Source organism: Equus caballus, chromosome 4, assembly GCF_041296265.1.
Source record: "Equus caballus isolate H_3958 breed thoroughbred chromosome 4, TB-T2T, whole genome shotgun sequence".
NCBI classification, from domain to species: Eukaryota; Metazoa; Chordata; class Mammalia; order Perissodactyla; family Equidae; genus Equus; species Equus caballus.
The window spans coordinates 106,251,877-106,269,539 of NC_091687.1; the positions used below are offsets into that span (position 1 = coordinate 106,251,877).

At 44.0% G+C, this 17,663-nt stretch overlaps 2 protein-coding genes across 3 annotated transcripts in view; one reads left to right on the forward strand and one right to left on the reverse strand.

Moving 5' to 3' along the window:
- Positions 1-7,208: 7,208 nt before the first annotated feature.
- LOC111773285 (GTPase IMAP family member 1-like) lies at positions 7,209-11,572 on the reverse strand. The gene is made up of 3 exons (XM_023639947.2): positions 11,467-11,572; positions 9,150-9,197; positions 7,209-8,196 (listed from the first exon to the last, which is right to left on the reverse strand). The coding sequence occupies exons 2-3, from the start codon at positions 9,190-9,192 to the stop codon at positions 7,319-7,321; spliced, it is 921 nt and encodes a 306-aa protein (XP_023495715.1). The 5' UTR covers positions 9,193-9,197; positions 11,467-11,572; the 3' UTR covers positions 7,209-7,318.
- The window catches only part of LOC111773288 (GTPase IMAP family member 4-like), a 44,858-nt gene continuing 34,798 nt past the window's right edge, over positions 7,604-17,663 (forward strand). Inside the window, exons 1-2 of one of the 2 annotated variants that reach the window (XM_070265198.1) lie at positions 7,604-8,682; positions 9,424-10,881. The gene's annotated coding sequence lies outside the window, so the exon portion shown is untranslated. Of the gene's footprint in view, positions 8,692-9,423; positions 10,882-17,663 lie in introns of both variants that reach the window. The other variant, XM_070265199.1, reaches the window with a different exon arrangement.

The following is a 17,663-nucleotide window of genomic DNA, read 5'->3' on the forward strand; positions in this document are numbered from 1 at the left end:
AGTACATAATCTAAACTTATTCTTTTTCTGCATGAAAGGTAGCATACTATTTCTATGGCTCTATATCTTGTTCTTTTCACTTAACAACACACCATGGGCGTTTTCCATATTGGCATGCAGAGAGCCTCCTTATTTGTTCTGTCCCGCTGCACAGTAGTCTTTTGTGTAGCTATACCCGAGTTTCTTTTTCACCTGTCCCAGTTGATGGTCATTTGGGGTTTTTCCAACCTTTGCTGTGTCAAACAATGTTGCATTGTCTGCTACACATGGGTTGTGCCATCCTGTGTTTTGGCTAATGAAGTATGAAGGCAGCTGTCTGTTTCATACTTTTGGGTCTTGAACACCTAATGGGGAGTAATCATGTCTAAGTGCAGTTTGATATGCATTTCTGTCCATATGAGTGAGATTAAGCGTGTTTTCCTATGTTCGATATCAGTTTTTTTCTGTTAATTCTCTTCATATCCTTTGTCCATTTTTTACAATGGGTTGCTGGTCTTTTCATTTCAATTTCCTGGGAACTCTCCATATTAGAGAGATTAGTCATTTGTCTATCATGTGAGTTACAAATATTTTCTAGTTTGTCATTCATATTTTACTTTGTTTTGTTATATAGATGTATATCACTATTATGTAGGCAAATTAATCAACCACATTATTTGTGTGTTCTGGTTTTTGAGTCATAGTTAGAAAGACCTTCCACATGTGTAGTGTATAGTGGAATACTTTTCTGTTTCCTTCTAGAACATTTTAGATTTCCTTTCTTGCTAACATTTAAACCTTTTATTCATTTGTAATTTATCCTGGGGTTTATCAAGCATTTATCCTGCCTTTCCTGCATGAACTACTTCATGTTACTAAATAAGTGAAGAGGGAAAGAATACTCTAATAGAAATACTAAAGGAAAAAAGAAATATTAGAATAGAATATCACCATTTTGAAATACCTATTAAGTAATACATCTATGCTATGATCATCAATGACTGCTCCCATAAAAAAGGGCCCCCTGACGGAAACATACAACACCAACTAAGAGTAAAATTGTGAAAAAAAATTAAGCTTGATTCTTATCTGTCTGATCAAACTAACCACCACTAACTTCCATTTTAGGAAAAGTATGAGATAGAGCAATACATTAAATGATATCATGAGGATGCGAGCAGCAAAGTTCAGAATGTGGGAAAGTCAATAGTACAGATGCCTAGTGTCTTTGATAAATATTTTGCAAGAAAAGAAATGAGGGAAAGGTCTTCTGTCTCTGGCCGTGATGGAGTAATGAGGATTGTTACTTACCCTCCTTCCATAAACAACCGGAAAACTATGCATATATAATATATTAAAAATACTGTTTTCAGACATTGAACAACAGGCTGCTCAGGGCTGACCTGTAAGATGGTTCAGGTGGATGGAAATAAAAGTGGATGACAAGTGGGATCTCCACAATGAAATGACAGGCCAAAAATAGTAAATAGATTGGTAAATATAAAAGATTCTTTTTATCATTTAAAAATTTCTTCAAAAGATAACAGACTCTTGAAAGCAAAATAAGAATATATTGTTGTTTCTATTTTGTGTGAATGTCAAATTTATAACACCAATAACGCAGAAGATAGGATGGAGGAAGTAGAAGTGTAATGTTATGAAGATCTTACAGAGTATGTGAAGTGATGTGACATTCACTGGAGGTAGAATACAATAAGTTAAAAGTGCACATTGTAAATTGTGGAGAGACCGCTAAGAAAATGAAAGGAGGTGCAGCTAATAAAGCGGTAATGGAAATAAAATGGAATCTTAAAAAATCACCAGAAAAAACAAACAGATGAAACAAATAGAAACAAATAGCAAGAAAATGAATTTTAACACAATGCTGAGAACCATACTAGATGTAAATTGTCTAAACTTTGCGATTATAAGACAGATTGTCAGACTGGATAAAAAAGCAAGACCCAAATGCATGCTTTCTAAAGGAATTCCCACTGTAAATACTAAGACACAGAGAGATTAAAGTAGGAGAATAAAAAGATACCGTGCAGAGATCAAGCACATGAAACCGGCAGTGGCTATACGAATCTCAGACGAAGCAGGGTCAGAACCACACCATCTCCACACCAGGGATAGGGAAGGACCTTTGATAATGACAGATAGGTTAATTCATGCGCAGGACAAAATAATGCTCACTGTGCATCACCTCCTAAGTAACAGACCTTTAGAAAAACAAGAGAATTTCAAAATTCAAGAGGCAAAACTGAGAGAAATGATGCAGAAATAGACAAATCCACAGTTACAGTTGGAGATTTCAACACTCCTTTCTCAATAAGGTGTATTTCCTTTTTTTCTTAAGATTGAACACAGACAAGGGAAGAGAAATTATGTTTCCTTATTCAGATTTCTTGCCTCCAAACTCTGACTTGTGGTTTCATTTCCATATTTACCACAATGTCATCATTGGGTGGGTGGGGTGGGGGCTCAAGAGGGGCACGGAGGGACAGAAGGAGGATGAACTATAAGACGTGGATTATGGTTCCAGATCCAGCACAGTGGGCGGCTTAGTGTACGTCATCTAAGCTTTCCGGGCCTCAGTTTCTCCTTTTGTCAGAAAAAGATAGCAGTCCCTCCCCTGTCTGCAAGTAAAGCTGGAGTCCCTGAAATCACTACCAGCGGACCGAGGAGCACGCTGCTCGCAGTGCCTCAGGGATCTGACCCGTGGTGTTCCCAGTGTTCTGTGAGGCTGATTCTCAGCATAGCCTGGAAGATGTCTACCCCTGACCAGGTAGTCGCTTTCATAACTTTCACCAACTGGCCACGTTATACTAGTTGCAGCTGATCATGCCCACGGGGTTAGCTATGCTGTAACTGGTGGGCAGAAGCTGGCCAAGGGCGAGTAGAGACTGAATTTGCTGCTTCTTGAGTAAAGTCATCCGCACTCATAGTAGAAAAGGAGTGGGTGAGTGGTGGAGCCAGGAGACAGACGTGTGGTAGGGAGAATATGATCCCCTCCTTTCTTCAACAACAAAGGAGACTGGCTTCAGCCGTGGGGAGAAAGAAAGGAGAAATGGCCATTTACCCCTTACTTTTCCATCTTCTGTGACCGTGTCATGAGTGTTTCCCAAGACCAGAAAAGTCCCTTTCCAGACGTAGAACTGGACAGCGGACGGAAAACAACAAGGCCTGTCTCAGATTCTGATGATTGTTTAGAGTCACGATGCTGCTGATGGGGCAGTGAAGACATTTCTGGTGTCTTTCTGCTATCGATTTCTAGCTTGACTCCACCGTGGGTAGAGAGCATATTCTGTATGATTTCAATTCTTGTAAACTTCTTGAGGTTTGTTGTCCCCGCCCACCCACACCTATGTATGACCTGCCATTTCATCTCCCAACAACATGTAATTATAGCATGTTGACCAGGGTTAACTAGAGGGAATCACAACATGGAGGAGCTAGCAGTTTCCTAGGGCTGCCGTAACCAAGACCTATGCAAACCTCAGGATCTGGTCCATCTTGGCAGGTGTTCCATGAGCACTTCAAAAGAATGTGTCTTCTGTTGATTGTTTGGTGGAGTGTTCCATAAATATCAATTAGATACTGTTAATTGACCATGTTCTTGAACTCTTCTATATCTTTACTCATTCTCTATGTAGTTGTTCTATGAATTGTTGAGAGAGGGGTGTGAAGTCTCTAACTGTAATTATGGATTCATCTATTTCTCCTTTCAGTTCTAAAAAAACATATTTTGCATCTCTGTTGTTTGGGATTACAGATTTAGAATTGCTTAGTCTTCTTGGTGGATCAACATTTTTATCACTATATAACATCCCTCTCTGCAGCTGGTAATTTCTTTGTTCTGAAGTCTACTTTATTTGATATTAATATAGCCATTCCTTCTTTCCTTTGCATGATTAGTATTTGCACTATTTATCTTTTTCCATCCTTTGATTTTCAACCTATTTCTACTATAACATTTAAAATGATTTTCTTGTAAGCAGCATATAGTTGGGTCATGTCTTTTAATGTACTCTGCCAATCTCTGTCTTTTAGTCAGTGTATTTAGATCCCTTACATTTAATGTAATTATTGAGATGTGAGGGCATCAGTCTGCCATTTTCATTTGTTTTTTCCTTTGTCCTCTCTGGTTTTCATTTCTCTATTTTCCACTCTACATTCCTGTGGGTTACTTGAACAATTTTTAGAATTCTATTTTGATTTATATATAACATTTTCAAATTGTACTTTTCTGTATGACTTTTCAGGAGATTGTTCTAGGTATTACAGTATATGTACAGAACTTATCACAATCTACTGGGGCTATTGTTTGACCAGTTTGCCTGAAGTGTACAAACTTTACCTCCCTTTACATCCCTTAACCTTCTCTGTTTATAATATAATTGTCTTAAATTTATTTCCTCTACATAAATTTAGAACCACATCAGACATTGCTATAATATTTTCTTCAACTACCAAACATAATTTAGAAACTCAAGAGGAGAAGGAAAGTCTATTTACCCATATTTTACTACTTTCTTCCTTCCTGGTGTTCCAAGCTTCCTTGTTTTACTGTTTCCTTTCTTTTTCAGAACTTCCCTTAGTCACTGTTTTAGAGTAGGTTTGCTGGTGACAAATTCCCTTAATTAATTTTCCTTCAGCTGAGAACGCCTTGATTCCCTTTTATTCTTGAAGGATCTTTTCTCTGACCACAGTATGCTAGGTTGACAGCCCTTTTCTTTTAACACTTGAAAAATGTTGTCACTTCCTTCTGAGCTCCATGGTTTCTGACGAAAAACCTGGAGATGACCCTGTACTACCATAGAAGTAGAGCATGATGTGCCTCTCAAGGGCCTGCCACTTCTCCATCCCCTTTCTACCAAATGGTAGGATCCAGGCACCCCACTCCCCATCCCACTATGTATTCAGGGTTGGGGAGTATATGTGTCCTGGTGCTTCCAAGTTTGCCTTTGTGCATGAACTACTCCAGGATCACGCTGTGCTTGACTGTCATTCAGCTCCACAGTGGGCCTCAGCTTGCTTTGGTTTTGGTCAGCAGCTGGCCCTCTAGGACCAACATCCTCCCTAGGTCATTGCTGCCACCACTATGCCATCCTCAGAGGAGGGTGATGTGGGGGCAACCTGCACTCCTCTTACTGCCCTGCCCACCCACACCTATGTATGACCTGCCATTTCATCTCCCAACGTGTAATTATAGCGTGTTGACCAGGGTTAACTAGAGGGAATCACAACGTGGAGGAGGGGTAGTTTCCTAGGGCTGCCATAACCGAGTACCACAAACTGAGTGGCTTATAACGCGAGAAATTTGTTCTCTCATAGTTCTGGAGGCCAGAAGTCCAAAATTAAGGTATTGGCAGGGCCATGCTCCCTCTGGAGGCTGTAGGAGAGGGTCCTTTCTTGCCTCTTCAGCCTCTGGTGACCCCACGTGTTCCTTGGCTTGTGGCAGTAGAACTGCAATCTCTGCCTCTATCTTCACATGACTGTCTTCCCTCTGGGGGTGTGTATGTGTATGCGTGTGTGTGTGTGTCCCAATTCCCCTCTTCTGATACACATACCAGTTATAATGGATTAAGGCTCACCCTAATGGCCCTATCTTAACAATGAAATCTACAAAGACCTTATTTCCAGGTAATGTCACATTCGTCACAGTCAGAGGTACTGGGGGTTAGGACTTCAACATTTCTTTTCTAGGGGAACACAACTCAACCCAGAAGAGGGGAGGAAAGCTTAAAAAGTGAAGCTGAATATAAATGTTTACAAACTAAAGCTAAAACCCTTTTAAGGACACTCTCATGAGCTCACTCCAGTTTCTGGACATTTCACATAAATGGAATCATACCTTCTGTGGTCTTTGGTGTCTGACTTCTTTCACTTAGTATAATGCTTTCAAGGTTCGTTCATGCTGTAGCATATATCTGTATTCCATTCCTTTTTATGGCTAAATAATATTCCATTGGATGATATACCTTATTTTGTTTACCCATTCATCAGTTGATGTAAATTTGGGTTGCTTCCACTTTTTTGGCTATTACGAAAAATACTGTTTTACCATTCATGTGGAAGTTTTGTATGAACATATGTTTTCAGTTCTCTTGGATCTGAACCAAAGAATGGAATTACTGAGTCACATGGTAACTCCACAGTTAACTTTCTGAGAAAGTGCCACACTGTTTTCCACAGTGGCTGCAGCATTTCACATCCTCACCAGCAATGTATACAGGTTCAATCTCTCCACATCCCCACTGGTATTCTTTCTTTCTTTCTTTCTTCCTTCCTTCCTTCCTCCCTCCCTCCCTCCCATCCTCCCTCCCTTCCTTCCTTCCTTTGTTTCTTTTTAAAATGATAACCATCCTGTGACTATGAAGTGATGCTTTTTTTGGTTGTGATTTGCATTTCCCTAATGACTAAAGGTGTTGAGTATCTTTTCATGTGTTTATTGGCAATTTGTATATCTTCTTTGGAGATACATCTATTCAAATCTTTGGCCTACTTTAAAATTGGGTTATTTCTATTTTTATTGTGGAGTTATAAGTGTTCTTTATATATTCTGGATACTAGATCTTTAACAGATGTATGATTTGCAAATAATTTCTCCCTTTCTGTGGGTTGTCTTTTCACTTTTTTTGATGGTGTTCTTTGATGGGCAGAAGTTTTCAATTCCGGTGAAATCCAGTTTATCTATTTTTCTTTGGTTGTTTGTGATTTCGGTGTCATATATTAGAAACTATTGTTTAATCCATGGTCATGAAGATTTATATCTACATTTTCTTTTAAGAGTATTATACTTTTAACTCTTATAGTTAGCTCTTTGATCCATTGTCTATATAGTCATGCTGCATAATGACGTTTCAGTCAACAACGGACTACATATGTGACAGTAGTCCTATAAGATTAGTACCATACAGCCTAGGTGTGTAGTAGGCTATACCATCTAGGTTTGTGTAAGTGCCCTCTATGATGTTCACACAATGAGGAAATCACCTACTGACCCATTTCTTAGAACATAGCCCTGTTGTTAAGCAAGCGGTGACTGTGCTAATATTTGCCTATAGTGTGAGCCAGGGATCCAAATTCATCATTTTGCATGTGGATGTCCAGTTATTCTCGCACTACACATTGTTTTTATCCATTAATTTGTTTCAGGTACTTTTCCTGGCATCCTTAATCCTTTTGCATATATCCCACATATACATAGACAGCACTCCCAAAACTCTTCCCCGGTGTGTCCTAGCTCGCAGCCTTAGCGGGATGTGCCTGCCCTCTGGGGTCCCTGGAGTGGTCCAGGCACGAATGTGCTTATCAGTGGATGGGTCAAAGTCCTCTATAAGGTCTGTTGGCCCGGGTCGACCTCCCCCAAGGCGTCCGCCCAGCGTCCGGCAAGCAGCAGGCAGAGCAGGCCCAGGGCCCCCAGTAGCGCAGCCACGACCAGCCTCGGGCTGCTCCAGGGTGCCCTCCCGCGCCCCCACAGCGCCGCCAGCAGCCCGCCCCGCCGCCGCTGCACGCGGGCCGCCACGCTCTCCGCCACCCTGTGCAGCCGCTCCTCGGGGCGCGCGCGGCCCAGGGCGCGCGCCAGGCCATACACGTCGTTGGTGTAGGGCGCGCCCCCGTGCGCGCGCACCAGCCGCTCCAGCAGCGCCATGAGCTCCGCTATCTGGGCCTCCCGCTCCGCGCCGCTGGCGCGGTTGTCGAAGGCGCAGACGCGGCCGCCGCACTCGGCCACCAGCTCCCGCAGCGCGCGGTTGTCGGTGCAGCGCACGTAGTCCTGCAGCGAGGTCCCGGCCAGGTCCTCCTTGCGCGTGAAGAGCAGGACCGTGCGCGCCACCGCGCCCTCGCCGAACATGGCCTTGAGCCGGCGCGCGGCCTGCTGGTCCTGGGCGGTGAAGCGGCCCAGCTGGCTGACGAGGAGCAGGGCGTGCGGCCCGGGCGCCGAGAGCAGGTAGCAGCGGCCCCTCTCGCCGCAGCCCGGCTCTGTCCTGGGGTCTTCGGCGCCGAACAGGTCCGGGGTGTCGATGACGTCCAGGTGCCAGCCGGCCCAGCGGCAGCTGCCCACGGCGCAGGTGGTGGTCACCTGCGCGGCGCTGAGCCTCGAGAGGAAGCGCCGCTGGCCCAGGATGCTGTTGCCTGTGGCGCTCTTGCCGGCCCCGGTCCTCCCGGCCAGGATGAGCCTGAGCCTGGGCTCCTGCGGGTCGTCCTCGGAACCTGCGCGGACAATGATTCGTGAGCCGCACGCCTGGAAGCGACTGAGCCTGCTGACCTGGACCTGCTGGACGCCTTTTGAACAAAGGGGAGCAATAGTGCCTCAGCCTTTGCTTTTCAAGGCCAGCCTTCGCTGAGGTGATCTGGTTAGAGACTTTTGGACTCCCGGGGGATCTTTACCTGTCTACGTCTTTCCTCTTTGGCGTCACCACATGCGCCTGGGGTTGCTCCAAGACCCCGTGGGCTTTTCCCTAGAGCACGCCCCTTTACAGTTCCAGGCCACATGGACTGCATCTGACGTGACCTCTGGTCACCCACAGCGTGCAGAGCTGTTGCTTATTTCACGACTTCAGTGGCCTCTGCGATACTCTCCCAGGTGCCATCCCAGGAGGAAAGGCAGCAGGCCTCGTGTGGAAGGGCTGCCCAGAGTCCCAGACACCTGGGTTTGAGCTACAGCCCCGCCATTTGCCAGCTGTGTCACCTGTGAAGGTGCTTACTGTAAGAGTTAAACGTCTTCTGTAAAAATGGAACTAGATTGTTTCTCACAGGGTTGTGGGGGGTGAGCTGAGACAAGCTCTCTTCTTCCCTCCCTCCTCCTTTTCCTCCTCCTCCCCCTCCTCTCTCTTAAACCTGCTGCCTAAGAAGACAGCAGTTTAACCTTCCATCCTGTTCTCTAACACCTTCTGCCTGGCAAATCGTGTTCCCTCTAGTCCATGATTGGATCCCTTCTCCATCCTCCTCTGCGGAGATCCGAGTAGATCCATGGTCCTCATTTCCCACTTTGGGATTGGAGGCGCAGGCTAGTCACAGAACTTAATGTCTCCCAGCAGGGCAGGGGCAGAGGTCCAGCTAACGTGCAGGTGGGGCTTGTCTCTGGTCAGTCTGGAGTTGGCTTGCCCCTCATCCCCCAGAGCTCACCCCTGGGGGCAGGAATGCCTTGGGAGATGTGTTCTTACCATAGGCATTTTCTTCGTCTCTTACCATCCTCTGTCCTCCCATGCTACCTGCAAGAGTCCCAAACACAGTTTGATCTTTCGTTTCTCATTCATTTATCCATCAGATAGGTATAACTCCCCACAATGTGTCAGGCAAAGTGGAAAGAGCTGGTGACCCCACAGTGAGGAAGCCACGGTTCCCTCCTGCCCCTGAACATCTGAGTTTAGGGAGGAACCTGGGAAGAGCCTGGGCTGAGGTTGGAGTGAGGCTGAGAACTTGGCTTTGTCATTTCAGGGACTCCAAGTGCAGCAGCAGAGCGCAGAGCGTGACACTCTGCGTCAGTGAGGCGGCTGTGAATGTTAATTTCCCAGGTAATTCTGTATCAGTACATGAGCCTTACATATTAAATTTTCCCAGGAGGTTCAGCAGCCAGAGGAGACTTTGGAAAACCCTGAGAACCCCAAAATTTGCCCAGTGACTTAGGGAACACCCTAGGGTGGTTGGCCTGGGAAACAAACAAGAAGAAAATTGGCGTTTTGTTTGTGGAAATTGGAAAAGAGACATACCTCGCAAGCTGCTCTGGACAGCCTCTGACTCTGCTCTCAGCAAGCTGGATAATTTGGCTCGCAATGTGTCTAACTCTGATCTGTGTGCTGGAGAGACTGGGGCGCTCCCCTCCATCTCCTGATGTTCTGCCCCAAATCTGAGGCTTCTCGAAGTAAACTGATGATGCCCAGTTCAACCATCATTTAATACAATAAACGTTCAGGGAGCACGTTTGCCGGATCCCACAGGTACCCGGACGCAAGTGCACAGTCTCTCCTCCATCTGCGTCTCCAGCCTCATCTCCAGCCACTCCCTGACTCGATCAGCTGCTCCACCAGGAGCAGACTTCAGGGCCTTTCCAGCCCACCTTGTGCTTTCCCTCCTGTGACCATTCATCCTCTCCCACGTTCTGTCTGAGTCCTGCCTGAGCTCACATCCGTTTCTAATTCTCCCTGTCCCTGTCGTCCACCTGGTTACTGCAGTCGACCGTGTTCTCTCCCACTGGCACCACACAAGGGAAAGCAAAGCAGAGGTTTGCTGAATACCTTGTCTCTGGCCAAAGGACCAAGAGGACAGGTTTGCCTGGTCCTCAGTCCAAAGTGCTCATGTTCCTGCAGTAAGTGCCCTGCCACCTCCCCAAGCCTTAAGTTCAGCCCACGGGCCTCCTGTGATTAATTATTTTGTGTGTAGAAATCAACAAGCTGCCATAATTGACAGCAGAGCAGAAATGAGGAAACAGCCACAAGATTAGAACAAAGATCAAGACTTTAGCCAAAGTGAGCAGTCCTCGTCAAAGATGGAAATGAGAAAGTGTGCTGCAGGGAATTCACTGAGCCCTTGGGAGGCGTTTGGAACCTCCCGCGGAGTTTGGAGTGGGATTTGAACAGTTCTCCCAAAGTTCCTAAGAGCTGAAACCTGGGGTGCACAAGACGAATTGTTGCTGAGGAACGTCAGCCGTGTAGAATCCTGTCATCTGAAAGCTCCGAGGGTCGGAGTCTGTTTACCTAGTCCAGTGCTTCTTGAACCTGCTGTCTTTGGAATTCTCTAGGGGATTCTTTAAAATGAAGATTTCTTAGAGATTTTGATTCTCATATCTGTCCTTTTGAGAAATAAGTTCCCCCTCCTGTGACTCTAAAGCGTTCGGTCCACGGTCTGAGTTTCTGATGAGTTATCCCAGCGCCTCCTTCATTACACGGGTGAGAGGAGGTGAGCCTGCAGAGCCCTGGGCAGCTGAGATTGGGGGCAGGTGTTGAAGGGCACACGTAGGGTGAGGGACTGAAGACCACGCTCGTAACCTTAGATGTCTCCTGCAAGAGCTGGTTGTGGACAGAGCTGAGGAAAGTGGAGCGTTTCACGAGGATTCAGTTCAGGTTTATACCGAATTTTCACTTTGTAACTTGCTCGAGTTTAGATTTGTATGTATGTCCTCAAAAATATTTTTTGCCTTGCTGAACATGCATCTGGGGAGTGTTTCTGCCTTCTAGAGTGTGCTGTGTTCCCTGTAGTGGTTCTAGCAAACACCTTCCTTATTTATTAGGGGAGGAGGGAAGGAGAGAGGATTTGATAAGACTGTGTGCCCTCCAGAGCTGGAGAAGCTGCGTCCCATTTCTTGGGAACTTACTCAATTTGAATCTCAGCACATCCTTTAAAACCTGGAGGTGTGAAGTGATTCTTTCTAGGCTCTGCTCCCCGCCACCCCTCAACCTCGTAGCTCACTCATCGGGTGACATACAGACACCGCATTCCGCACAGGTCCTCCTCCCCGGCCGGCTCCCTTGCCCTTGGGCTCACCTTTCCTGCAGAGTTGGTGAAGGGCTCTGACGCTGGCTCCCGGGAGCCTCTGACCTACTGCTTTCCCTTGGTTGTGAGGCCAGCAGGCTGTTTCCTCCCAGCACAGGAGGAAGTCTGCCTCTCAGCCCTCAGAGCTCAAGAAGCTCGGGGCGGGAGGGTCCCCGAGGTGATGACTTAGTCCCACTTGTTTACTATTATTGTTACCCTTATTTTGACTTTTGTTGCCTTTGCTTTTGGTGTCAAATGGAAAAAAATATTGCCAAGACCCTACTCAAGGAGCTTTCCACCTATGTTTTTTTCTACGAATTTGATGGTTTCTGGTCATATGTTTAATCTTAATCCATATTGAGTTGATTTTTCTGTATGGTGTGAGAAAGAAGTGCAATTTCGTTATTTTGAACGTGGCTATCAAGTTTTATATATACTTGGCTCATTTGTCATAAATTTATTGCCCATATATACATAAGTTTATTTCTGGCGTCCCTGTTCTGTTCTGTTGATCTATGTCTCTGTTTTTATGCCAATGCCATGCTGTTTTGATTAGTATAGTTTTGTAATATAGTTTCAAATTAGGAAGTGTGATGCCTCCAACTTTTTACTTTTTTAAGAGTGCTTTGGCTATTCCAGACCTTTTGCGTTTACATACAAATTTGGGTTTTATTTTTCTACTTCTGTGAAAAATGCCATTGGAATTTTGATAGGGGTTACATTGAACCTGTAGATCACTTTGTGTAGTATGGACATTTTCACAATATTATTTCTTCCAATCTGTGAGTACAGAATATCTTTCCATTTATTTGTGTCTTCTTCAGTTTCTTTCATCAGTGTCATATAATTTTGAATGTACAGGTCTTTTACCTCCTTGGTTAAATTTATTCCTAGGTAGTTTATCCTTTGCGATACTATTGTAATGAGATTGTTTTCTTAATTTCTCTTCCTGATAAATCATTACTAGTGTATAGAGACACAACTGATTTTTGTATATTGATTTTGTATCCTGCAGCTTTACTGAACTTGCTTATTAGTTCTCACAGTTTTTTGGTGGAGTCTTTAGGATTTTCTATATATAAAATCATGTCATCTGCAAATAGAGACAATTTTATGTCTTCCTTTCTGATTTGGATGCCTTTTGGTTTCTTTTTCTTGCCTAATTACTCTGGCTGGGACTTCTAGTACTATGTTGAATGAAAGTGGAAAGAGTGGGCATCCTTGTATTTTTCTTGATCTTAGAGGAAAAGCTTTCAGATTTCCTTGCTGAGAATGATGTTATCTGTGGGCTTGTCATATAGGGACTTTATTATGTTGAGGTGTGTTCCCTCTGTACCCAGTTTGTTGAGAGTTTTTATCATGAAAGGATGTTGTATTTTGTCAGATGCTTTTTCTGTATCTATTAAGATGATCATATGATTTTTATCCTTCATTTTGTTAATGTGGTGTATCACATTGATTGATTTGTGGATATTGAACCATCCTTGCATCCCGCTCCATCTTGTTTTTCAACAGTGTCTTTTCTTGCCTACTTGCCCTAGTTAGAACCTCTTGTACAAAGTTGAAATGAAGTGACAAGAGCAGATATCCTTGTTTTATTCCTGATCTTAGCAGGAAAGCTTTGAGTCTTTCATCATTAGGTATGGTACTAGTTGTGGGATTTTCATAGATGCCTTTTACCGTATTGTAGAAGTTTCTTTCTCTTCCTAGTTTATTGAGGGTTTTTATTATAAAAGGATATTCAGTTCTGTCAGGTGCTTTTTCTGGATCTATTGAGATGATCACTTTTTTTTTTCTCCTTTACTTTGTTGATATAGCTTATTACGTTAATTGATTTTTGGATGTTAAGCCAATATTGCATTCCTGGGATAAATTTCACTTGGTCATGGTGTATATTCCTTTTTATATATTGCTGGATTCCCTTTGCCATTATTGTGTTGAGGATTTTGCATCTATATTCATAAGAGATATTGGTCTATAGTTTTCTTTTATTGTGATATCTTTTTCTGGTTTCGTATCAGGATAATACTGGCATCATAGAATGGGTTGGGAAGTATTATTCCTCTTGTATTTTTTGGGAGAGTTTGTGAAGAATTGGTATTAATTCTTCTTAAATTTTCGATAGAATTCATCATTGAAGCTATCTGGGTCTGTGTTTTTCTTTGTAGGTAATTTTTTTATTCATGCTTGAATCCCTTTCTGTGTTATAGGTCTATTCAGACTTTCTATTTCTCCTTGAGTTGGTTTGGTAGTTTAAGAATTTGTCCATTTCCTCTAAGTTATCTGATTTTGGAGGCATAAAAATTTTCATAATACTTCTTTATAATTGTTTTAATTCTGTAAGCTCAGTAATAAGGTCCCCTCTTTCATTCTTGATTTTAGTAATTTAATTCTCCTCCCTATTTTTTTGGTCAAACTAGCTAAAGATTTGTTAATTTGTTGATCTTTGCGAAGAAGCTGGTTTGGGTTTTGTTGGTTTTCTATATTGTTTTTCTACTCTCTAGTTCACTAAGTTCTACTCTAATCTTTATTATATCCTTCTTCTGATTTCCTTAGGTATAGTTTGCTCTTAGTTTCTCACCGCCTTAATGTGCAATATTAGATTATTGGCTTGAGATCTTTCTTCTTTGTTTAATATTGGTACTTCCGGCAGTAAACTTTCCTCTAAGCATTGCTTTAGCTACATCCCATGAGTTTTGCTATGTTGTTTCTTAATTTACATTCATCTCAATGCATTTACAATTGCCCCTTTTTATTTCTTCTTTGACTCACTGGTTATTTAGGATTGTGTTGTTCAATATCCACATATTAGTGAATTTCCCAACTTGTTTTCTATTATTCATTTCTAATTGCACTCCCTTTTGGCTGGTGAGCATACTATGTATAATTTCAAGCCTCTTAAATTTATTGAGGCTTATTTCATGGCCTCACAAAAACAGTCTCTTTAGGAGAATGTTCCTTGTGCACTTGAAAAGAATGTATATTGTGCCGTTGTTGGGTGGAGCATTCTGGTGTTAGACCTAGTGGATTTATAGTGTTGTGGTCACATCTTCTACATCTTTGTTGACCTTCTGATTAGTTGCTCTACGCTTTATTCAAAGTGGGGTATTGAAGTCTACAACTATTATTGTTGAATTGTCTATTCCCTTCTGTTATTTTTTGCTTCATGTGTTTCAGGGCTCAGTTGTTAAGTTCATATATGTTTATAATTGTTATATCTTCAGATTCATTGATTCTTTCTTCTGCTGGTTCAAATCTGCCATTAGAGCCCCTCTAATTTTTCATTTTCAATTATACTTTTCACCTCCATCATTTCTATTTTGTTCATTTAAAAAAACATTTGTATCTCTTTCTTTTTCTTTTTTTTTGGCTGAGGAAGGTTCACTCTGAGCTAACATCTGTTGACAATTTTCCTCTTTTTGCTGAGGCAGATTTACCCTGAGCTAACATCTGTTGCCAGTCTTCCTCTGTTTTGTACGTGAGCTGCTGTCACAGCGTGGCTGCTGACGGACGAGTGGTGCAGGTCTGTGCCCGGGAACCAAACCTGGGCTGCCGAAGCGGAGAGCACCAAACTTAATCACTAGGCCACCAGGGCTGGCCCTCTATGTCTTTCTTGATATTCTCTATTTGATGAGATAGTGTCATTGTAATTTCTTTTATTTAAGTGCGCTTTCCTTCAGTTCTTTAAACGTGTATAATTGCTGCTTTGAAGCGCCATCTTTAAATCCAATATCTGGGCCGTCTCACAGGCAGCTTCTGTTGCTTGTGTTTTTTCTAGTGTATAGACTACACTTTCCTGTTTCTTTGTCCGATAGTTTTCATTAAAAGCTGGGCATTTTAAGGAATACAGTGTAGCAATTCTGGGTACTGATTCATCTTCTGCTTTTCTAGGGCTCGATTTGCTGCTGTTTGTGTATTTGCCTGGTGACTTGGCTGGACTCTTCCAGTGAGGTCTGTTTCCCCTGCAGTGTGAAGCCTCTGGTGTTGTCCTCAGAGGGTGCAGCCTGGAGCCTGCACACAGTCACCTGGAGTGAGAGCAGTTTAAGCAGTGCTCTCTCTGACTGTCTCCTTCCTGCTCTCTCTGTTAACCTGTGTGTCTCTGTTGGTTTTACACCTGGCTGTTAGGCTTGCTAATTACCCCCTGATTGCTCTCTTGTTTTTGACAATGACCTTGGACATAAATTGCTCCCCCATCTGATCTGATTAAATTTTGCTTCCTCTGCAGGGGTAGTTTTCGTGGTCAGTCTTTCAGGTTTTCTCTGACCCTGGAGGGACTGTTCTTACCTGTCTCTCTTCCTGGTTCTCTCTGGCAAACTTGCTGCCCTGTGGTTTCTCCTGTGGCTCTCAGACTCCTCTAAATTGCTTACCATGAAAATCTTCATTGTTTTCAAGAGTACCCTTGACTTGACCTTCCCATACTGTTTCTAATAATTTCCTTTGGGGAGAGCTTAAGAGTTCTCTGTTATTATGGACTTGTTTTCATCCTAAACAAAATCTCTGAGCCACAGCCGTGGGCACAGAGCAGAAGACAGTAGTCTCTTGTCTTCTCCAATGTGGAACCTCCATCATAGGAGGGAGTTGGAGTGTGGGCCAACTGTTGTGCCTGCTCTTAACGAGGCCCTGGTGTGCGTTTGGAGACTCACAGGAAAACTCTGCCACTTCATCCTCAGGCAGCAGCAGCCTGAGGAGGGTCCGAAAAGGAGCCTGAGCACAGTTCGGAGTGACCTCCATGGTGAGATTTCTCCTTGGCCCAGTCTTTCTACCCTCATTCCTTCTGAACGCTGCAGCAGGTACAAACAAGGGGACATGGCCCTGCGACCCAGCCTTTCCAGCCTGTGCTTTGACCACAACTCTCTGTGCAGAGTAAGATAGAGTCAGGGGAGGAGAGGCAGGAAGTGGCTGTGGCTGAGGCAGGAGGCCTGTTTTTCTGTGCACGAGTGAATGTACAAAAAATCATCCTGTTGCTCATTTCTTGAAAATATAGGGGATTATGAGAAGCAAAAATGTGTTGTGATATGCTGAGATATACATTACAATTGTTCCCTTTATCCCCTGTTAAATTTTATTTGTAGAATTTATCATTAGCACTAAAACACTTAAGAACACTCTCTTAATGCAAGGATTGGAGTGAAGCAACAAAAGACGTCAGATTGAAACCAAAAGGAAGAAATGAAGATCATAGCGGAAATTGTGCAGACCAAATTGCAAATCCCAGAAAGAAGGGAAGTTACTGAGCGCTGTTGGGTGGTCATGGCGGCCTCTGAATCTTTTCCCCGATTCCTGTCCTCCTAGGCAGCCTCTTCTTCTTCCACTAGGGTCATGGAATGGCTAAGAGTTCAGGGATATGCAGGCAAACCTTGTGGGCTTTGGAGGGATGGGACTAAAAAGTCTGGTAGCCGAGTGAGGAAGGGAGCCGTGGGTGTGTTGAGAGCAGCAGGAAGCTGTGGGGAAAATGCCTGATTCTTTGCTTCTTGCTTTCTTGGCTGTTGGTGCCAAAGGGTAAATGACGCTGACTCTGTCACTGTCTGTAACTATACGTTTCCCTGATGACCCTAGGGACTCAAACGCCCTGGGAGAAGGGCCTGTGCTCATATTGCTCCTTCACACTAGACCTCTTAAGCCAAGAGCCCCAGGCCTGGTGCACCCCTTGTGGTCTCCCTTTGAGGACAACTGCTCTTTGTGCCACTGCTGGAGGTTTGTAACTATAACCACCCGACCTCTGAGAAGTAGCGTGAGTGAGCAGAGCTGGGCTCGTGATCGTGCCACTGGGAGAGTCTGGGGATTTGTTCTCATGGGAGAAGCCTGAATATTATTGTCTGACACAGTTCCACAGCAGGCATCAGTCTGAGACAATCCAACCCTGCCCCGTCTTCGCATCTGTAGAGATGCTGCGGCTCAGAGGGCTCATGGGTTTTTCGCCCAAAGCCGTAGGTCTTGCTAGTGGCAGAATCAGACCCACACGCTTTCCCACTGAGCACACATCCTTGTTAGAGGGAGACACCCAGTGCTGTTGGGCTGATATGCGACTCCAGTACTGAAGCTCATGGAACAAAACAGTTGCCATTGGGGGAACAGAGGGTGTGATTGACCTACTTAGACAGGGTAGTAATCCTGTGCAGCCAGCGTAGCCTAGGAGGAAGGCTCCTGGATATTTAGACGCTTCACAGCTTGTTTTGTCTTATTGTGAGGGGATAATGCCCCCCTCCCCC